We start from the raw sequence: 23,010 nt of genomic DNA on the forward strand, positions 1-23,010 counted from the left end.
TCAATAACCCTACATTTCCCTAAATGCCCTTAGGGCACTACAATATCCACTATATATAATATATATTATATATATATATATATATATATAATATATATATATTTATATATATATAAAATAGTATATATATATACTTTAATGTTTCTTTTTTTAACGTTTGTTCATTTTTGAGAGAGAAAGAGAGAGAGAGAGAGAGAGAGAGCACAAGCAGGGGAGGGGCAGAGAGAGGGGGAGACACAGAATCCCAAGCAGGTTCGAGGCTCTGAGCTGTCAGCACAGAGTCCAACGTGGGGCTCCAACCCATGAACCGCGAGATTGTGAACTGAGCCAAAGTCAGATGCTTAACTGACTGAGACACCCAGGCACCCCAATATCCACTATATATTAATGAATTCCATAGCGATGTCAGAAAAGTAGGTGGAAATTTTGAGAAAGATTTTTGAAAAAATAATTTTAAAGAGACTTTTTGTGTTTTATTAAAAAGATAAAATATGAACTCTTTGGAAAGTTTGCTTTTTTAGAAGATTTATTTCCAAGGAATTTTGAATGGTCAAGGTCTTACACTAGTTAAAATACTTTAAGAAACCTTTTGCTGATAAAATAGGTTTATAGAGCTTAAGATTGGCTCTTGGTTAAGAAAGGACTCTCTGGGCAATAGTATGCTTTAAAAAATGTCCTCTAGGATTTATCAAAGTATGATTAGTTAGTTCAGTTCCTTAAAGCATGGTATGAATGAAGCCATGCATTGTCTCAGGATCAAACCACATGAAAGAAGTGTGTTTTACTAAATCATTATCCATATCTCAGTGTTGGCCAGCTGCTCACAAATGAGTGGTAGGCCAGAGTTTCACTCTTCTTCTCATAAAACTCTTAATAGTGAGTCAGGACTGTCATCCTTGTATATAAAGTTCTGTTATTATTCTTTCTATTACTTCCACATAATTTGAGTTTTTACTTTAACCAATTATGATTTAGTATAAATATTTAAAATATTTCTCATACCTATTCGATAGATAATTAAGTGTACCAGTATGTACAAGGTATTTTTTGTTGAAATGATTATTATTTTTAAATATGATTATTAAAATTATGAGCATTTAACTTTATAAGGTATTTCGTTTAAAATGCTTATGAGGCATTTCTTCACATTTACAAGGAATGACTTGAATTTTTCCTTCCAGAGCTTTCAGGAGAGGGCCACCATCTGGTCATTCTTGCAGTTGTGTAGTTGGTACATCTAGTCTAGCATTACATTTTTTCCTTAGCTCTTGGTGTGATAGTTTATGGCAGTGATAGTGAAGTACATCATAGTGAGATATCATTTGCATTGTTTTACTTGTTCTTTTTTCTCCCCTCTTTTGTGTATTAAAATTTAAATTACATAAACATTAAGTATCATATATATGTTTTGTTTTGGTTATCATACTATAAAATAACAAGATCATGGAAGTAGTTATTTTATAAAATAAGTAATAAAGGAAAATTGGCTATGTTAACCAATTTTACCTATTGAAGTTATCATCTCTATTTTAAAAGAATGTGATAGTGTTTAAGCATAAGTGAATATAAATTCAGGTGTTTTGGAATGCATAAAATTTTTTCCCATTGAAGTCAATGGTATTAGGTTAAGGAATTTGCCTTATAAGAGATTTTTTAGGAACCTATTCTTTCATGGGCAGGGGAAAACTATGCCATCAATGGTTTTTCTAGGTTTTATACTAACCAGTCAACTTGAAAATCTTTGATCTATTCAGTTTAGAATTGATGGAGAAAACATTCTCTATCACTGAAGGATACAGTCCCATAAATACTGCTTGTTAGTACCTTGGAAGGTAGTAGAATGTCATTTTTCCTGGAATTCAAGAACGACTGGAAAATTAAAGTAAACATTGTGTTCATGGTTCTCAATAATTGAAGCACTCCTTCCATCCTAAATCTGGGAGTGGCAGTGTCTGCCTACATGTGCCAGACTTGTGATCAGCCCTCCTTAATTGGGATTCTGGAAGAGAATTAAGCTCTAACGCCGTGGGGAGCTTTCATTTTTATGAAATGAATGAACTCCCCCCTTTTATTACTGAAATATAATTAACATGCATTGTTATATTAGTTTCAGGTGTACAGTATAATGCTCAATAATTCTATACATTACTCTGTGTCCATCAAGATAAGTGTACTGTTAATCCTCTTTATCTATCTGAAGTTCTCTTTTATGAATCTGGAATCATCCTATGTATCATTCTTAAGAGAACTGACAACAGGCACTCACATCATTTTTGTTAGGGCTTAATTCTTTGTGGAACCTTAGATGCGAAAGGCTATATATATTCTCTCCTACTTTGGTTTTCAGTTGCAGCTTTGATATTGTGGAATTCATCAGTTCAGCCAACAATCACTTGCTGCTATATGCCAGCCCCTGCATAGGCTTGAAGATGTAATGGTGAGCAAACAAGCACATGACTTATGGAAGAGATGGTCAGTAATCAAATAATCATTTTAGTGAATACGTAATTAAACCCTGGAAAGTGCTCTGAAGGAAAGGAACCGGTTTCTCTGAGACCCGTGTTAAAGGAATCTGTCCTCTGCTGGGACTGCTGGCCAAAAGTGATGACAAGGGTTTACACAGCAGTTGACTGAGAAACCTGGGCTTGGGGCATGTTGTTGACAAAACCAGTTTTCAGCTGTTCTCATTTAGGAACTTGCAATTGCTGTTTGATTTTACCAGCTGATGACAGCATTAGGTCCAATCCACATCACACTGTTTCTACTGGATAAACTTAAAACGTATTTGTGTAATAATGATACCAATTATGTCTTTCATATACACTGAATCAGTGTGAGGTTAAATGTGTATACTTGTATATGTATTTATTTATTTTATAAACTTTTTTGTTGAGAGGAACAATACTCTTTTTCTCTTTCAAGTCCCCGCAGTGCCTAGCAAAAGTATTTGTACAGTACTTCATAACTGTTAAAACTAATATTTCCTAATATTTGATTTCAACCTCTCTCAGCGATTTTTTAAGTTGGATATGGACTTACATGCTTTCTTTGTTAATGTTAAAATGGAGGGCAGAATTTAAAGGATTTTTATTTGGGATGATTGACTTTAGACTTAGAAAAAGAAGCCAGATTGTTTTTTCACTAATTTGCAGATCTGCTTTATTTCTCTGTTCTTTCGAGGTCACCACACACAGGATAAGCTGTGTGAGAAGGAAGGTTCTAAGAGAAAGCATCTAATAACCTGAGGAGAGTCACATTTCAACAACACGATGACTTCTTATCCAGGAGAAGCATGTTCAGGTTTTGCTTTTTGATCCTTTTGATGTTCTACGCAAATGAACCCTTGGCCTAGATTTATTTTTTTCACAAACATTTCATCCTTTTAGTCCTTCCTATAGGGGCAGGGATACTTTTCTGCCCTTGGTCAAATTTGTTGTAGCTGAGAACTGATAGCTGAGCTTAGCTGTGCTGAGCGTTGGCTGTCCTTTTATGAAGACCAGAGAGACACTCATTATCCTGGGAATGAATATTATGGGACACTTGTCCCTGCCTTTTAGAAGCTGTCTTTCACAATACTGTTAGATGACCAAGAATAAGAACTGGTTTATGCAATTGCACACCTGAAACTAGTATAACACTGTATGTTAACTACACTGGAATTTAAAAAAAATTAAAAAAATACATTGTACTTAAGAGTGAGAGAGACAAAGCCCATTAAAGGCCCATCAGGAAGTAGGTTTGATGTTAAAGAGATTCAAACTCATTTCTGTAATGTAGGAGTCTAGATTCTTTTAAAAAAAATTTTTTTTTAATCTTTATTTTTGAGAGAGAGAGAGAGAAAGAGAGACATAGTGTGAGCGGGGGAGGGGCAGAGAGAGAGGGAGACACAGAATCCAAAGCAGGCTCCAGGCTCTGAGATATCAGCACAGAGCCCGACGCAGGGCTCAAACTCACGAACCGTGAAATCATGACCTGAGCTGGAGTCGGATGCCCAACTGACTGCGCCACCCAGGCGCCCCAGGAGTCTAGATTCTTGAGATATCCAAAGGAACTGAGGGAGAAATCATGACCCACAGAACAAGCTATTAAGAGTTTAAGGCTGCCTTGTTTTCTAAGGAAATGTTATTTGAGGCCCTACTTTTTTTTTTAAACTCTGTCATCAAGTAAGGTTTAATTCCAAGAATACAAGAATGATACTATATCAAGAAATTGATTGACATGGACCCTGATTACTTTAACAGTGGTTGAAAGCAATAATCATTGCATATGAAATTACGTTTAAGGAGGGAAGTGTTTTCATATTTATAACAGAACGCAATATTAAAATTAAAAGATGAAAATCATTCTATACCATACATAAAAAGGCTTACCTGAAAATTTAAATGAAGAAGAATCTATACATAAAGACCCAGGTTTTCCCTTTAGCTTCTGATATAAAATGGTTTCAATTCTATCCCAAAATTTTGCTGCATTATTTTTAAAACAGGACTTAAACTTCAGCACAGCATGTATTATCACTTTCCCTTGGGCTCGGCTGTAGAACAGAAGAGACAAATAAATTACGCTTTTATTACTGAGCCTCGATCATTCTTAGAGGAGTCATTTTATAATTTTGTTAAATAGAGCTCCTGGCAGCTATTGCACTCTCAAGGGAGTGGAAATGGCACTTTGTGGACATGGTGAACTGTAAAGAGAGTATGATTTAGAGTCAGGGAACTGAGTTTGTATTCTAGATTCACCATCTGCCAATTCCCTGACTACAGCAAGCTGTTCGCATTCTCTGTACTTACAAATTTCTTCATCTCTGTAATGGGGATAATAGTATTTCCTGGGCTATTGTACACACCATATAAAGTAATGTATACGGAGGTATTTTGTAAATCTCAGTGCTGTGCAAAATATACTTATTAATATAAATATGTCTTTGTATCAAAAATCCACCATGGACGTGCTATGTAAGGCTGATAGCAAATAACAAAATGAAACATAACAGGTGAGATGAGAGAATCATTTATTATCTTGAGTGCTTTTTGTTTGTTTGTTTGGTTTTTGGTGGAGGCACAACTTGCAAGGGTGGGCCCGTTCTTGTCGTCTGTTGGAAATTGTGACTGAGCAAACACATTGGACTGGATTTGTTTTATTTGTAATTCTGACTTGAAGATGTAAATGTATAAATCAGAAGTTTTAAAAGGGGGGTATTATTACTGACTTGATGGGATGTCTATTCTGCTCTATTCTCTGTTTGTCTACCTCCTCCCCTCTTCCCAGGCATTTGTCTACATTTGTATATTTGAAAATCCACAACAACCTCAAAGTATGTGACTCAAGAGAGATCTTGAAAACATCCACTTGCAAACCTTCATAATATCCATGAACAAAACAGGAACCATGGCTAAGATCCAAGGTTTTCTGAGTAATTATAAAGCTTTATTATTTCAATAGTATTTTTGCAGGATAATTCTAGATAATAGATTTGCTAACTTCTATATCACCCCTTTCTACTTTATGTTTTACCAGACACTCTTCCTTTGAGCACTATACATGTATTCTTTCCATTTCCTTTTGTACAGTATTAAGCATTTAGTAGTTGAATGTTAATTTATTAAGTATTCTCAGTTCTTTTGCTATTATGCCTGTGCAGTGCTAATATTTCTTCTGTGATTTGTAGAGATGAACCCTTTATTTCTCATGGAATAGACAAGGACATATTATATTGCTTTGTTTATTTTAAAGATTTTGTCCAACCGTGGATGTCACTCTGAACTTTTCTCCTGGGTCAAATAACAATCTAAAACTAAACTAAATATAGACATATGGATTCTTAATCTGACATCATCAAGAGTCATAAGATCCTCTTTTCTACCAAAAACATGAACTAAAAGTTATTTTGATCTTACCTTCGCTTGACCCATAAAATAATCTTTAGTTTTATATGACAAATGCTTTTAATTCTTTGCCACAGTATTTTCCTTTCCATTCCTGAAGTTTCAGTTCATTCATTCATTCATTCACTCAATGAATGTATATTGTCCAAGCAATATATCAGGCAGAGTTCTAGGGACCAGAGCTACATCAGCTATGAACATATAAGACCACAGGTGCCTTCTCTCATGCTACTAAGAGACACAGACAAACAGGAAAATGAAGAAATAAAATAATCTTAAAAATGAGTTCTATGAAGGAGACAGCAATGACTTGAAGATTAGAGATGAGAACATTTTAGACAGCTTCAGGGAAGGCCTCTTTGAGGTGAGATCCTAATGACAAGAAAGAGTGAGTCATGAGAAGAAATGGGGGAGGTATGTCCCAGAAAGAAGGAACATCAAGTACAAAGGCCCTGAGCAAGAGAGACTTAATACTTCCCTCAGTTTTATTAAAGTCTTCTTTCTGACTCTAGACCTCAATATCCCTTTCCTTATAGAGCATTTACTTTAGAAAAGTTATAAATTCTTTCTCTGCCTCTTTGAACTATAGGCAAACCTTTTAAAAGCCTCTTGCAGTTTGACAGCCCCAGAAATGTCTTTCTCAAGGACGCAAAAGCCATCTCTGAAATGTAACCATCAAAAGAGATAGAGACTCTATCTCTCAGTTTCTGTGAGACAGGTGGGGCCTAACTTTGGTAGGCACTTTACTTACTCCAAATGGTCAAACTACCTCCTGTCATGACAATACGAGAACTTTACTTTTCCTTGGGCAAAACCAGTTAGCAAACACAGATGACCTAAGATACCCCATCACCCCAGCCTTTAAAAACATTATGGTCCTTTATTTCATGGGAGTTTTGAAGTGAGGTCAGAGAGAGGCAAGGCCAGATCAGGGAGGATCATGTGGACTGTATAAGGAATTTGGAATTTATGAGAGACTGTCAGAGGATATTAAGTAGGATGATATTGTGCTCTTCAAATTCACTTTGCTGTGTGGAGAATGGATTGTCATGGAACAGGAGTGAAAGCTAAAGTTGATGCAGTCATCTAGATATGACTACTTTGGTTCAAACTACAGCTTTATTATTTATTAAATGTGTGACCTCGGCAAGTCACTTAAACTACCTTTGCTTCAGTATTCTTATTTGTAAAATAAGAAACTGATCTGTACATATCATACAGGGTTGTTATCAGGTTAAATGATTTAATATCAATAAAGTCTTGGGGGGCTACTGGTTAAGAGCCTGGATTATTTAAAAATAAACTGGGAAAATTAAACAGAAAAAGTTCTAGTTTTAGGGAGGGGAGATTCTAAAACATATTAACTTTCTTTAATTTGTGCTTGTAATTACTATTTTTTCATATCTATTGCAGGTTATCTGTTCCTAGGTTATCTGTGCCTCACCAGTATTTAGATAAACATCGCTGCTAGACAATAGCTGTAGAATTGGATTTCTAGAGGGGCCAGTAAAGGAGAGGAGTGAAGCTGATAGGGTTGAAGTACATATGCACACATCATGGGAGCGTTGGGAATTGCCAGTGTGTGGCCTCAGTTTCAGTGCATTATTACCATGTGGGGATGAGGCCCTGTAATGTCAGATCTCTTTTTATTTTTCAACACATTCTGAAAATTATGTCTTTTATATGATATTTCTCAACTTTTACTTATTTTTTTATTTTTTAGAATTTCTAATATATTATGTTTTAATTCTTCCTGTTTTTCACTTATGCTCCTTTTAATTTCATATTCATGGATGTTATCAACTTTTATATTTAATCCATAACTCTAAGCTAGATTTGGCTCATATCTACTAGTTTGTACCTCCTAGGTCAGATATTCTATATGTGGCTCTCTTATCTTACCCATTCTTTTCTTCTGTTGAAATCATCTCCTGATTTTAGATTTGCTTTTTGACCTTGTGCGTTCAAATAAAATATAAATACATTGAGCCTTTGCCTGAGACTCATAATCAGTTGGAATTCTTGGTTCTGGTTGGATAATTTTCCAAAAGATCTTGAATACCTTTTTTCACATTTGAAAATGCTAGTAGTTTTGAAGCCTCAAACTAAAATTTATTTCAACCTTTCAATTTATACCAAACAAATATATGCTGTTAAGTATGAGGCATGAAGGTAAAGGACAGAATTTTCTGCTCTGTGCCTCTTGGGCTATTTTACATACCTTACTTGGACAACATGAGATTTGACATACTGTCTTCTCAGTTTAGATCCATGAAATGTTTCATTTATCTGTTAAAAAATAAAATGAATAAAGACTAATGTTTTCTTTAAATTTTTTTTTTTAAATTTTTATTGTGGAGAACTCCAAACATACACAATAGCAAATAAAAGAATGTAATGAACCCCGTGTACACATCATTCAACTTTACCAGCTACCATTAAATGGCTAAATTGTTTTATTTTATTACTACCTGCATGCCAATAGTTAATAAATCCTTAATATCATTGAATACATAATATTAAATTTTTCCTAGATTGTGACCCATTTAAGAAAAAGATGCATTCTTTCTCACTTTCTTCTTAACAGAAGACCATGGGGGAGGGAGAGGGGGAAGAAAAAAAGTTAGAGGGAGGGAGGCAAACCATAAGAGACTCTTAAATACTGAGAACAAACTGAGGGTTGATGGGGGGGGTGGGAGAGAGAGGAAAGTGGTGATGGGCACTGAGGAGGGCACTTGTTGGGATGAGCACTGGCTGTTGTATGGAAACCAATTTGACAATAAATTATATTTTAAAAAATGAAAAAGAAAAAGATGAAATGTATACTAAACATGTCTTTTTGAAAATTATCTTTATATTAGCTAGGTTTATTCACAAATGTCTTCAAATCAATAAATTATGTGGTAAGGTAAGGCAAGAATATTTGTTTCCTAACAATAGCATGATAGGGAAGAATACAGTATTTATTTTGAAGAGGTGAATTCAAAGGACCAACTGATAGAGATTGCCTTCCGTGTTCAGCTTTCTATTGAACATCAGTGTCATAAAACTTAACAGAAATGTCCCCAAAGGTGAGATATTTCTTTTTTTTCTTTCTTTCTTTTTAACTATGGGCCCCCCTTCATGGCTGTACTACACACCATTTTCCCTGCTCTTTCAGGTATATGCTACTGATGGGTTTGAAGCAGGATATGTAAAAATCTCTCAGAAATTTTATATAAGAATCATTTTCTCAACTGTTCCTGATTTTAACCTAATGAGTGATTTCCCACAGCAGGACCTTCACAGGGCACCCAACAACAAATTTCACTGTCTATGGCTTTAACTTTGGCAAAGACAGGCCTTCAATATCACTGACTCAATATCGGTATCGCAAATATGTAGTTTACACTTTCCTTTTGTTACAAAGCATTGGAATATGTTCATCTATTCAATAGATATCTATTGAAATAAAACTATAAACAGATTAGATTTATATTTGGAAATTTAGTGGAGGAAACAGATAATAAGTAGACCAAGAAATAAATATATAAATATGATAATTTGAGATAGTGTTAGGTAATAAAAAGAATATAAAATAAAATAATGCTACAGAGTGATTCAGGGGACAATATTTGAATGATCCAATAAGTCCTTTTAGAACAGGTGACATTTGGGTGGGACCTGAAAGATGAAAAGTTGAGAATCAAGGGGAGACAATTATTTTAGACAGAGAGAAAACCAGGTGCTATGGTCCTAGGTAAGAATGAGATTGTTAAGTTTGAGGGGTAGAAAAAATTGTTGTGACTTAAGTAAAATGAGCAAGGGAGAGGGTATAAGTTGAGGTTGTCCAGGTAGGTGGGGCAAGATTACAGTCAGCCTTGTTGGCCATGGTAAGGAGTTTAGATGTTATTTCTAAATATAATCAATGAAGGAATCTTGGCAAGATGGTAACTAAACAATACAGCATTTCTCTTCTATTCTTAATTCCAACACATCTGTCTCTCCTGGGACCAAGTGGAGTGGGGTTTTATGGGGGCCCTGGAAGCAGGGCAGTGATGAGGAACCTTCTCTTCCAGGGGTCAAGGAAGAACCTAGAAAATAGTCTGAGAGCCCTGTGTAAGAATAGAATTGCAACAGGCCCTGAAAAGAGCTTGGTCAACAAAAGTTTGTGGATAACCAGGTATAAAGCTGACATTGGACCATGTTTGTAGTGACCAAAGATGCTCCCCTGCTCTTGGGCAAGTGGTTTGATGTACGAGTGTGACTGCCCTGTTTTGTATGGATAATTTTGGTACCTCACACATATCAGATATCATTTTGGTTGTCTATAATCTGATGCATTATATATGAAAAACACATAGAGTTTGTTTAAACATTTTTGAACATTTGATTGGCCATATGAAATTGATATAATCTGAAATTTGCTCAAGATTCTATATTTGCATGCTTTTCAATTATAGAACAGAAAAATCATAAAGAAGGCGGGAAACATACTTTTAGTGGGACCCTGAGTAAGTCAACGTTTTAGTGCCTCAGTTTCCTCATATAGAAAATGAGAACGTTGTGAGGAGTAAAGAAATGAAATTAATTAATTAAGGAGTAAAGTCCTTAGGCTAGTACTGATGGTTAATAAGGCTAATTACTATTGTTAAGGTACTGCCTCACTCTAATGTTTAGAATTTCTATTCACTATAATTGGGTATCATATCTGCTGCCCACAAAAAATAGGAAATGACAGAGATTTCATTTTGAGTTGTCCACTAGTTTTCTCCTACAAAAAATAGGAAATGACATAGAGATTTTTTCTTGAGTTATCCACTAGAAAACCACATATCTAAACATGAAAATATTCCCTATGGAGGCCTAGTTTCTGTAGGTAATGCTTTACTACCATTCATAGTAAAGCAGCATTTCTTTATCCAATTTCTTTTTTCTTTTTAGAGTCTATCATCACAAGAATTATTTAATGAAAATCACAAGAAGAACAGGTGATAGGTATTATAATAATGACTAATAGGTGAGTTTGATGAATGATACACAGCTCTATTTTGTGCTCTTATCACCAGTATTGTTTTTATGAATGCTGTGTACAGTAATAATTTAATACACAGAGCATCATTGTATTAAGCGAAAACAGAAAGGCGTGTAAGTAAAAGCAGGCACTTTAACACATGTAGAGGAAAAAGTATGAGAACTATCTAGTGATTGTTTTATTTATTTATTTACTTACTTATTTTTTAAATAACGTTTATTTATTTATTTTGAGAGAAGAAGAGTGAGCAGAGAAAGAGGGAAGGGCAGAAAGAGAGGGAGAGAGAGAGAATTCCAAGCAGGCTCTGCTCTGTCAGCACAGAGCTGGATGCGGGCTTGATTTCATTAACTGTGAGGTCATGACCTGAGCAGAAACCATGAGTCAGAAGCTCAACTGACTGAGCCACCCAGGCGCCCCTGGTGACTGTTTTGATACAGGTGAGTTGGGTGGGGTTCCTGGGTGGCTCAGTTGGTTAAGCATCTGACTTCAGCTCAGGTCATGATCTCATGGTTCCTGGGTTCAAGACCCATGTCAGGCTGTGTGCTGACAGCTTGGAGCCTGGGCCTGCTTCAGATTCTGTGTCTCCCTCTCTCTCTGCCCCTCCCCCACTCACACTCTGTCTTTCTCTCTCTCTCAAAAATAAATAAACATTAAAAAAATACAAATGAGTTAAAAACCGAGAATGAGGATTGCTAAAGGAGTCTGAAGCAAGGTGTCACGATTGGTGGTTGATTGACCAACATGATATGATAATTGATAAAAACTAACAATTTTAGAATATTCATTTTGAGATAAACATAGTTTAATTGATTTGAATGATTTGATCTAAATTTATAGAAGAAAAGGTGATTTTATTAGTTTGGGTATATTTTGAATTATTTTGAAGTTATATATTAACTTTGTTATGTTTATAATTTATTAAGAATAATAATGATGCTCTGCTTTAGGTATGTTTTTAGGTTATCTTTTTTTAAGGGCTTACAGAATAATAGGACTTTTGCTAAGATGATGATGTGTTTCATCTTATATGATGCCTACAACAATCCTATGATGTAGGTATTTGTCATATTATTTTTACTTGAAGAAACTGAGATGTGAATAGATTAAGTGATTTGTTTAAGTTTATGTAGCTGGTAAATGGGTAAACTTAGAATTGAACAAGGACTCTGCGTCCAATGTCTATTAACCATTGTATTATGTTGCCCCTTTGTTATTTCCTTTTTATCATAAAGCTACAGGAAAAGTGGGAATTTTCTTTCTCCATTTTTTATATACTAACTCTTAGTATAATGGTAAAGGCATACAAAGACTTTTAAAGACTGAATTTATTAGAAACTTGGAGGTAGTGGGATGTTACGGAAAGAATGCAAGCTTCAGTCAGATCGAAGATGTCAAGAATGCACTCAAAGAAATGGGAGGCGAATGATGCCACCACTGCTTTTGGCAGGATTTGGTTTGTTTGATAGAATTACTTGAGCTAATGAGAGTGTATCTATGTCCAAGGAGTAGTCAAGACTTTTCATTAGGTTTTTAGTCAGCTAAAGGTTAACTTAAAGCACACTCTTAAGTAGACATTTAAAATTTTTTACCACATTGAGGAGATACAAGATGATCTTTATTTTGGGCTATATGTTCTCTCTCTTCTACACTGGCCATTCTTCCTTGAAGCACTTCTTAGTTAAGGATCAGAAACAACATGTATTTGTTCAGGTATCTTGGAGGTAGGATATATTTTATTCATTTGTTAATACATTAGAAATACTCATTGCCTCTCATGTGTCAGGCATTTCTTAGTGTTCTCTAAATATGTCCCTATTACGTTTTTTTTTTCCTGTACATGTTTTCTGACTGACTTTCTGAAAGGACTATATTAATCTAGAACTAAGATAGTAGTAAGAAATAGTATGAAATTATCAATCATTTCCAAGTTGGAAGGTTATTATTAGGATTCTGGCACTTCTAGGAACATAACCTTTAAAAGGGCAATGCACAGAAAAATATTTCAACTTACCAAAGATACTATCTTTTTATTTAGGTCCATATATTCTTGTGAATATGGTTTTTCAAACTTGCTGTCATAGTCAATATTATTGACTTTAAAGCTGATATGATAGTAGAAAGGTGTCTTTGCTGGAAAGGAGAGAAAAGAAAAGTTACACATTGTGTAACTACTTTTCATTCTTAAGAGAATCATGTGAAATATAATATTCTGATTAAATTGCAGGTAACTCAACATTTAAATAGTTTTGATTCCTAGTGATTGTTAAAATAACTTTGACAGAGCAATGTTTATTAACATAATCTAGCTCTATAACTATATCCAAAGATTTATTCAGAATTTTTAATGTAAAATTTTAATGTGCCAGCTTTCAAGTTTGGATCCTCTGAAGATAAATATGTTACTATGAGAAATGATATTAAGGCATAGGTAATTATCTTAGTTTTTGTGCTCTTCACATATCACAATTTAGGAAAATCAGCAGAGGCCTAGGTTTATATCATTTGTGAAGCACCTAGAAAGTTAAAATGAATAAAAGAGACAGTAAAATGAAACATGACTTGTAAGCACTGCAAATTAAGTAAATAGAAGAAAGAAATCAAACTTAAAACTATAGAAAAGTAAAGCTGAGTTGAGTGTTAAACTGGACTATACTATTTTAATACATCAAATACAGTATAAATTAAATTTTTTCTTTCAGCTTTTCTCAGGTCCTTTTGTACCTCTCCATTCCATAAACTAGGAGGGCACAATGAGAAGAGAGAGAAAGAGAGAGGGCTCAAACTATTTAAAAATTGAAGAAGAGGGAATACTTCCAAACTCATTTTATGAAGCCAACATTACTTTGACACTAAAGCCAGGTGAGGACACTACAAGAAAAGAAAACTACAGACTAACATCCCTGATGAATATAGGTGCAAATATCCTCAACAAAATACTGAATTTAACAACACATTGAGAAGATCATACACCATTACCAAATGAAAATTATTCTTGGGATGCTAAGATGGTTTAATATACACAAATCAATAAATGTGATAAATGCACTAACAGAAGAAAAATAAAAATCATGATAATCTCAATAGATGAGGAAAAATAATTTGATAGAATATAGTACAACATCTTTCATGACGTAAAAACATTCAACACACAGATTCTAGAAGAAACATACCTCAACATAGTAAAACTATATATGACAAATCATAGCCAACATCATATCTAATGGAGAAAGGTTAAAAGCTTTTCCTATAAGGTCAGGAATGAGGCAAGGATGCCCACTGTCTTCACTCTTATTCAACATAGTACTAGTAGTTTTAGCTACAGCAATTGGGCAAGAGAAAGAAATAAAAGGCATCCAGATTGGAAAGGAAAAGGTAAAACTGTCATTATTTGCAGATGATGTGATATAGAAAATCCTATAGATTCCAAAAAAAATTACTAGAACTAATCGAGTTCTGGAAATTTGCAAGATAGAAAATCAACATACATTAAGCAGTTGTGTTTCTATACAGTAACAATGAAATGTCTGAAATAATATATGTTATGGTGGTAATCATTTCAACTCAATATGGTGTATCAAATTAATTCATTGTACACCTTCAGCTACACAATGGTATGTATCAACTATATCTCAATAAAGCTGGAAAAGAAAATTCTGAAGACCATAGTATTTTTGTTGTTATATATTTTTATTCATAAATACTCTATGACTTTTTATTTTTCTATTAGACTATCAAGATTGAGAATCTATGGTATTGAGGCAATGTTAGGTTATATTAACTTCTTAAACTACTAAATGAATTTCAAACGCTAAAGAGGAAAGCCGTTATCTAGCTCTGGTATCGTGTAAGACACCAAACCCTTAATTAGAAGGTAGAGTGGTATACTAGGTGTTGCTGTTGACATTCAGAAGAACCAGCAGACTATCATAATAAAAAATAAGCTCCTCTCCTTCAAACATAACCTAGACCTTGAGCAACTAAAGACATTTATGACCTAGAATTTCTTCTAAGTGTTATTTTCATTGTTCTTTTCCTTCCTAGAAGAGTCATATTTTTCAAATAATCAGGACACACTCTGAGCTAGGGTTTAGGGCTCCAGGGAGGACTCGATCCTGACTGATTCACCTCTTTGTATTTTTACAACATGTTTTAAATTTCCCAGTGATTTTTAAAAACTGAGATATAATTGACATATAACATTATATTAGTTTCAGGCATACAACATAATGGTTTGATATATGTATAACAAGTATAAATATATACACATATATTTATATATATTATATATACATACATATTATATATATTATGTATATACGTATATATTTATATCACACAGTAAGTCTGGTTAACATCTACTCAAGTGATTTTTATGCACATTAAAGCTTGAGAAGCAAGGCTTGGGTAAGTAGCTCTCAGCCTGGGTTTCCAATTAGGATCACAGGTGGAGTTTTAGGAATTGTCATCACTTGTGCCCTTTCTCACAGTCTATCTATTCTGGGCGGGAGCATCAATGTTGTAATTAAGTTTTCCAGGTGATCCTAAGGTGAGGCCAGGGTTAAGTATGAGGGCCGCTGAGTATATTTCCGAGAGTTGAGTTCAGCCTTTGGTTCAAGGGGAGGTAATAGGGTCTGTTCTACCTGGATTTGGTGGGGGCAAGTCAGTGTAGCCTGTATTATCCATGCTGTAGGAGAATTTTGGGGCATCTGTAGGAAGGGAAGTTCCCTGAAGACAAGCAAGGAGAGACTCCATGTAGGAACTTATTACTTCTGAAGCTCTCCTGAGAGAAAGGACTCAAAAGGGGTCTTTTTTGTGTTTCAAGGCCCTTCTGTCTGGCTGTGGTGGTAGCAGGTGAAGGGTCTGTGCCGAAGCCTTTAAAGGAATATTCTCAAGATGCGATGTAATTTCTCTACATAACCTCACCGAAGGAAGAAACACAGCAAAGGAAGAGGAAAGGACAGAAATGGAAGGTTCTCAGGTAAGTATTATTTCCTGGGTAAGGGCCTATGTCTACTTTTCCTCCTGCAAGGCCATGGTTTTAGAACATGCAGACATTTACTTCTATACCTCTTGTGTTCCTGCCTAATAAGTTTGTCTCAACTACTTTTTTTCCATGTCTTCCTATGGCAGTCAAGTTTAGCTCCTTCTCCCCTATAGCCCAGAGCCCTCTCTCCATGTAGACTTCCCCTTTCTCCATTCAGACTTCTGATATTCCTTAAGCAATTCCTACTATGAATTACTGACCTGCAACTACTGAAAACGTTCCCTTTGCAATAGATCAACTTGGGAAGGTGTGGATATCCATGAGTCTAATGGGGGATGAGGTGGGTCCTGGGATATTAGTGAAGAAGGAGAATAGTGTTTAGGTCTCCTCCATGCTCTGTCAGCTCTTTGTGGACCAGGATTAAGAAAATGCATATCTAAACAGGATGGTATTAATGGCCCAGAAAAACTGAGAAATTTCTGTAGAAGAGTAGTTAGAAGAGACATGTTCTCCAAAATGCTTAAAGAAAGCTTACTTAAATACACAATTAGAAATTATAGAAAATGGGAACTTTATATGGCTTGACATTTGAATACAACTGATATTTTTATGATTAGATTTAAATTATAATTTACCTGTTTTTCTGGCCAGTAAGAAAACAGCAGTTATTATGTGTCCTTTGGCAAATATTAGGCACCTGATATCAATTTGCCCCATTATAGCTGATGTTAACTTCATTCACTTGGTTCAGTTGCTGTCTGCCAGATTCCTTCTAATGTGATTCTAAGGTACAGCCAGGATTAAAATTCATTGCTCTGGATTAGGGGTCAGCAAACTATGAAATCTAGCCTACTACCTGGTTTTGTGTAGCCTGTGAACAAAGAAAGGTCTTTACTTTTTTTAAAAGTTGGAGAGTCAAAAGAATAATATTTTGTGACATGTGAAAATTATATGAAATTCAAATTTTAGTGTTTATGAATAAAGTTTTATTGGGAAGCACTACATTTATTTATGTATTGTCTACTCTAGCATAGCAATAGACTCAAGTAGTTGTAATAGAGACTGTAATGGCTCATCAGGAGGAAAGTATTTACTTTCTGGCCCTTTGTTGGAAAATTGTGCTGACCCTGCTGAACACTTTTAGCTCAAGAGTAGTGTGATGCTCTAGCAACTCTCCTCCATTACTGCTATATCTCCATTATAGCACCTAGCCTAGTATTTGCCATTAAATACATAGTAGTCACCCAATGAATGCTTGTTGAATTGAATCTGGGTAATTTCAGTTGCCTTTTTTCTTTTTTCTTATCTATTTATCTCTTAAAAAGTTAACCAAACAGAAAACACAACATTATCATTATATAGAGTCATGGGAAGCAGACAAAGATAGGTATCCTGGGGTGAATATTTGTGTGGGGCTTTGGTTTTTCCAGCTGTCTTTCCAGTTTTTGTGAGGAGATGGCTCATTGCTTTCAGGTTTGGAGTCTGGTGTAGTGAACTAGAAAATATTCATATGGTACTGAAAGCTTCGTACCTCTTCGTACGTACGTACTGAGAAGCATCGTAAGGCTGCCTCTATATGATGCCATGCCAGAGCATCTGCATAAAAAGTTTAAAATTTGGTTCACCAGATTGAGATTTGGTTTATTTACTGACAAATCCTTTTCTTAAAAGGATCATTCTGATTCATTTAATGTTTTAGCTCATGCAAGGTATTGTGGCATCAGGTATATGAACTTAAGGTGAAAAACCAATGACTTTTAAAAAGATAAGCCCTATCAAAGTACTTAACACAGTCTCAGGAGGTTCTATTCTTGTTCCCACAGGCTTACTATGACTTGAGAAAACTTACATTGTTAACAAAACTTACCTATTTTGATGCAGAGGTACTTAATTAGGAATATTTTCCTTTTTAGAAGTTTTTATAAGTCACTAAAGTTTATGATTTCTGGAAATATGTATGACTAACTCTAAGAGTGAGATCATAAATATATTAGAATTCATATTCCTTTTCACATAGGTAGATTCTTCTAGGCCTACTAGGCCTAGGCCAGTATAGAATTTTGCTTTAGAATAAATTGCAAATGGTGATTACACACACACACACACACACACACACACACACACACACACACACAAGTATATATACTGGCATTACAAACAAGTATAATTTAGTAACCATAAAAACAATTTTGTTTTTAAATTCTTTAGTAACAAATAGTATTATGGTCACCATAAACCACAAAACATAGTCTCAATTCAGAAATTAAAATGCCCAGGTCTGCTTTGAAATCACAGTTTGAACTTGATGTAAAGTTTTTTTTCCCCTCTTACCAAGCTCTTTACTCACCCAGTTCTGTTATTCTTCCTTTCCCACTTCATTAACTGGATGTGGACCTCTCTAGGTCCTTACTTGAATGGTTAAGAATTTGTCATCTACTTTAGTGCTCTAAGAACTTAGTACATATTTAAAACGAGTTTCCTTCTAGGTTTTTCTGAAATTGGTTTCTCTTTCAAAGCTCATTTCTTAGCTTGACATGAGAGGGAAAACATCTATTATTCATATATTGGGGAGGTCTTCATAGTATGAAAACTTTACAGCATACCTATCTCCAAAGATAACCTCTTTAAATATCTTTTCTTCTCTCTAGTTTCTGGCACTTTCGTACTTTTGATGAAAGGCAGCAGGTTCTGTGTCTATGTCTTGAGTGAGCAAATCTTATTCAAGGATTTATGAGCATATGCCATGACTCTGACTCCTGGCCTGGCTTTGGTAGCAGCTGGCATTGCAATCTACCAAGGATCATGTTCACACAGTCTGTGTCTAGGAAGGGTGTGTATGGAAGATGAAGTATAGCAGTATAAACAATTTCTGGGGAGAGGGCCTCTTTACTCCACTGTGTACAACTCTATTTTCTCTATGGAAATTCTTTTCACCTTATAAACTGAAATGGTTGTTTACTTAGCTAGACAGTTTTTTTCCTAAGTGTGTTTTTTCAGAAAATACTATTCTGTTCTAAAGCAGTGGTACCCAATTTATGAGCCATGAATTACATAGGATAGCAGCATGGTGATAACAGAAGATGGTTCTAGGGAAAAATATTTATGTATACACCAGCCATTGTTCTAGACTTAAAAAATGCTTCTTGTACATATTACTGATTTTCAGACATAGGTAGATGTAGTTAATTAAATACAAGTTAATTTTAAAAGAATTGCTAAATTTATAGTTGTCTTTATTATGTCAACAAAGTATTCTCTTGTGCGAATGTAAAAAAAATATTTTTCTATAAAAAAGTCCTCATTCTTGAAGAGGTTAGGAAATAGTTAAAGAAAGTGACAAGAACAGCACATGGCAAATTTGGTATAAAGTTCTGTATTTAAGAAAGATTGATCTTGAGGATCCCATATTTTTTTCCTATTTTATGCAAAGTTAATAAAAATTTGTATTTGTATTGACTTTTTAAGTTACATTCCTCAATAGTAGGGAATATTATACTTTTTTAGGAAGAATTTTATGAGAAGAAAATATTCCATGAGGGAAATATTATAAGCTTTGAAACAAAATAGCTTAGAATCCCACAGTGTAGGGGTTTTTATGTTTGTTAACTCATCAATTATCTCTTCAGAAAGTTATAAGTTCAACAGAGGGAGGAACTGTGGCTTATTCATCAACATATTCCCAGAACCCAAAGTTTAGCTGGAATTAAAAAAAGAATACACCAAATCTCTGCATTTAGAATATCCTGAGCCAAAAGTCACTAAAGAACAGTTTTTAGTAAATGCTGTTAAACTTAAGAAATTCTCTCTGCTACATAACTTTGTCTGACTTCTTTCCTTCCTCCATTCTCAAAATTCATAATTTTCCCAATAATGGAATCAATAATTCTGTGTGATTAGTAAGTCAGACACAGTGACTACTTACCATAAGTGGCAAAGTAAACAATGAGTCCGATGATTACTGCAGCAATAATCAGCATTAAGATACCCAGGGTAATCTTTCCACATGTTGTGAGTTTCATTTTTGTGTTTGGCTCTGTTCCTCTGAATAGAAAGGTACAGGAAAAGCAAGTGTTAATATGAGCAAGATATGGGACACTCTAAGAAATAGTATGGACTTGACGTTAAGTATAAAAATGGATTCTTTTATTTTATGGATTCAATGGACTGCTGAACTTGAAAAATAACATGTAGAACTAGTAGATATAATATTTGGCCTGCTTATTTTTTAGCACATACGAATAATAATGGTAATCCTAAAATATTCATTTAGCAAATATTTATAGATGTTCTATGGACTAGGCATAGTAACGGGAACAAAGATCTCTTTCCTTATGGAGATTACATTTTACTGAGGAGAGATAACCAACGTAGCGTATGATTAATAAATAAGATATATAACTGCTAGAAAGATCTTAAGTGCTATAGGAAAAGTAGAGCTAGTTAAAGATCAGAAATGTGGGAGGGTATGTGAGATGGTAGTGGCAGGATGTGGTATTAGAGTGGTCAGGTTAGGTCTACTGAGAAGGTAAAGTCCGAGTAGACTTGAACAGATGATGTTGTTGGTGATACAGGTTTCTGGAGTGTCCTAGGCAGATGGAACAACTTTGCAAAGGCTATGAGAGTAGGATATTCCTGGAAGGGCATGTTAGGAGGGCACTGTGACTGACTCAGCAAATGAGGATAATAGTAGTAAGACAGTAATTCTGAAAAGTTCCAAGGCCCCCATCATATAGGACTGTGCGTCATTGAAATAATTTTGGCCTTTTAACTGAGTGAAATGTGAGCTTTGGGCAGAACAATATGATCTGATTTAATTTCCTTTAAAAATGTTTATTTACTTTTGAGAGAAAGAGAGAGCACACAAGCAGGGGAGGGACAGAGAGAGAGGGAGACACAGAAACTGAGGCAGACTCCAGGCTCTGAAATGTCAACTCAGAGCCTGATGCGGGGCTCGAACCCATGAATCTTGTGATCATGACCTGAGCCGAAGTTGGACACTTAACTGACTGAGCCACCCAGGTGCCCCAATATGATTTAATTTCTTAATGGGATCCCTCTGACTGCTTTGTGGAAAGTAAATTATAAAGGGCAAGGATGAAAGCAGAATGATAAGATAGGAAATGATTATAATAATTCAAGCACAATTTGATGTTGGTTTGGACCAGAGTGGTAGAGGTGGAAGAAATGAAAAGGGGTTGAATTTGGATATGTTTTGAGTATAGAGTTGGTAGGAGTTATGGATGCATTGGTGTGGAATATGAGTAGAAAAGAGATGTCAGAGATGGTTTCCAGTTCTTTAGCTTGATGAGGGAGTTATCCTCAACTAAAGTGGGAAGTCTGCTGATCTATCAAGTTTTGAGGGTTAGGGTTAGACTATGAGTTCACTTTTGTTCATTTTGTGTTTTAGATGTCCCCTAGTCAACCAAATGGAGATGTAGGTTGGATATCCAAGTCTGGAGTTTGAGATAGAGGTTTGGGCTAGTAATATAAATTTAGGATTCTTCAACATATAGGTTAGTATCTGAGACTAGAAGGGATTACCAAGGGAGTAAGTATAGATAGAGAAAACCAGGACATGGTCACTAGAGCACTCTCATATTAAGAAATTAGGGAGAAGAGGAAGACCAAGCAAAGGAGACTGAGAGGGGCAATTAACAAGGGTAGGAGGAAAAGCAAGAGAAAGTGGTGTCCTGGGAGCCAAAAGAAGTGTATCAGGCATAAGGAAGGAGGTTAACTGTGTCAAATGTTCCTGATAGCTCAGGATGAGGAAATGATCACTGAAAATGGACCATTGGATTAGCATTATAGAGGTAATTGATGACCTTGATGCATGAAGTTTTAGGAGTGGAAGGGGAAGAGAATGGTTAGAGGTGGTTTCAAAAGAGAATGGAAGTAAAGTGACTAGAGACAATGACCACTGACCATTCTATAAAAGATTTTGCTGAAAAAGGTGATAAAGAAATGGGACTATACACAGTGAAGGAAATGGGATCAAGAGAATTTGTATTTTATCATGGAAAACTTTGAATATGCCTAAAAACAGAACAGTTTAATAAACCTCCATATATCCATCACATAGATTTAAGAACTGTGAACATTTTACAATATTTCATTTGTTTTTGAAACGTTTTAAAGTGGTTATTTACACTTTAATTAAAAGTTATTACATCATGAGATTCATCCCTAAATACTTTATTTTCTTTATAAAAAAATAAAGGTATTAAAAAACATGACCATTGTAATACCTAATGAAATTACCAATAATTCCTCAGGCTCTAATACCAAGTTTATATTCAAATACCTCTAAGTTGTCCTCAAAATGTCTTCTACAATTTTTTTTGTTGTTGTTGAACAAAAATCAAATCAAAATCTTCACATTGCATTTGGTTATTATACTTCTTATCTTTTAAAATCTAAAACAGCTTCCATACTCTGCCCTCATTTAAAAATTTTTCATGACATTGATTTACCGAAGGCACTGGGTCAGTTGTCTTATAGAATACCTCAGAAGAAGAGAAGTTTGTGTATTTGTGTTTTAAAAGTTTTTAATTAAACATTTTATTTTGTGACAATTAGACTCATATGTTGTAAGAAATACAAAGGGATCTCTTGTACATTTTACGAGTTTTCCTCAATGGTAACAAGTTGCAAAACTATAGTACAGTATCACAATTGGGGTATTTAGACTCATATAGTCAAGATACCTAACATTTCCATCACAAGGGTCCCTCGTGTTGCCTTTTTATAGCCACACCCACTTGCCTTAGGTCCCCTTACCTTCCTTAACCCTTGGCGACCACTAGTCTCTTCTCCTTTTCTATAATTTTGTCATGTCAAGAATGTTATATAATTGGAGTCCCACAATATGCAACTTTTTGGCTTTTGCTTTTTTTCACTCAGCAAAATGCTCTGACAATTCATTCGGGTTGTGGCATATATCAATAGTACTTTAAAACAATGTTTTTAATTGCTGAGATGTATACTAACACTATTGGATATGTCATTGCAAATATCTTCTCTCATTCCACAGGTTGCCTTTTAGTTTTATTGATTCCTTCACTGTACAGAAGTTTTTGTTTTGATATAGTGCCAGTAGTTTCTTTTTGCTTTTCTTTCCCTTGACTTAG

The 23,010-nt window shown here is 34.9% G+C and overlaps 1 protein-coding gene across 1 annotated transcript in view; it reads right to left on the reverse strand.

Annotated features, from left to right (window-relative positions):
• LOC125922355 (transmembrane protease serine 11C-like) overlaps window positions 1-23,010 on the reverse strand; it is a 51,279-nt gene that overhangs the window by 22,519 nt on the left and 5,750 nt on the right. The window contains exons 2-5 of the mRNA XM_049630018.1: window positions 19,806-19,924; window positions 12,911-13,029; window positions 8,107-8,174; window positions 4,371-4,534 (exon numbers count right to left, since the gene is read on the reverse strand). Of these exons, the coding sequence (XP_049485975.1) occupies window positions 4,371-4,534; window positions 8,107-8,174; window positions 12,911-13,029; window positions 19,806-19,924 (470 nt within the window). The remainder of the gene's footprint in view (window positions 1-4,370; window positions 4,535-8,106; window positions 8,175-12,910; window positions 13,030-19,805; window positions 19,925-23,010) is intronic.

The sequence above is a fragment of the Panthera uncia genome, chromosome B1, assembly GCF_023721935.1.
Source record: "Panthera uncia isolate 11264 chromosome B1, Puncia_PCG_1.0, whole genome shotgun sequence".
Classification (NCBI taxonomy): Eukaryota; Metazoa; Chordata; class Mammalia; order Carnivora; family Felidae; genus Panthera; species Panthera uncia.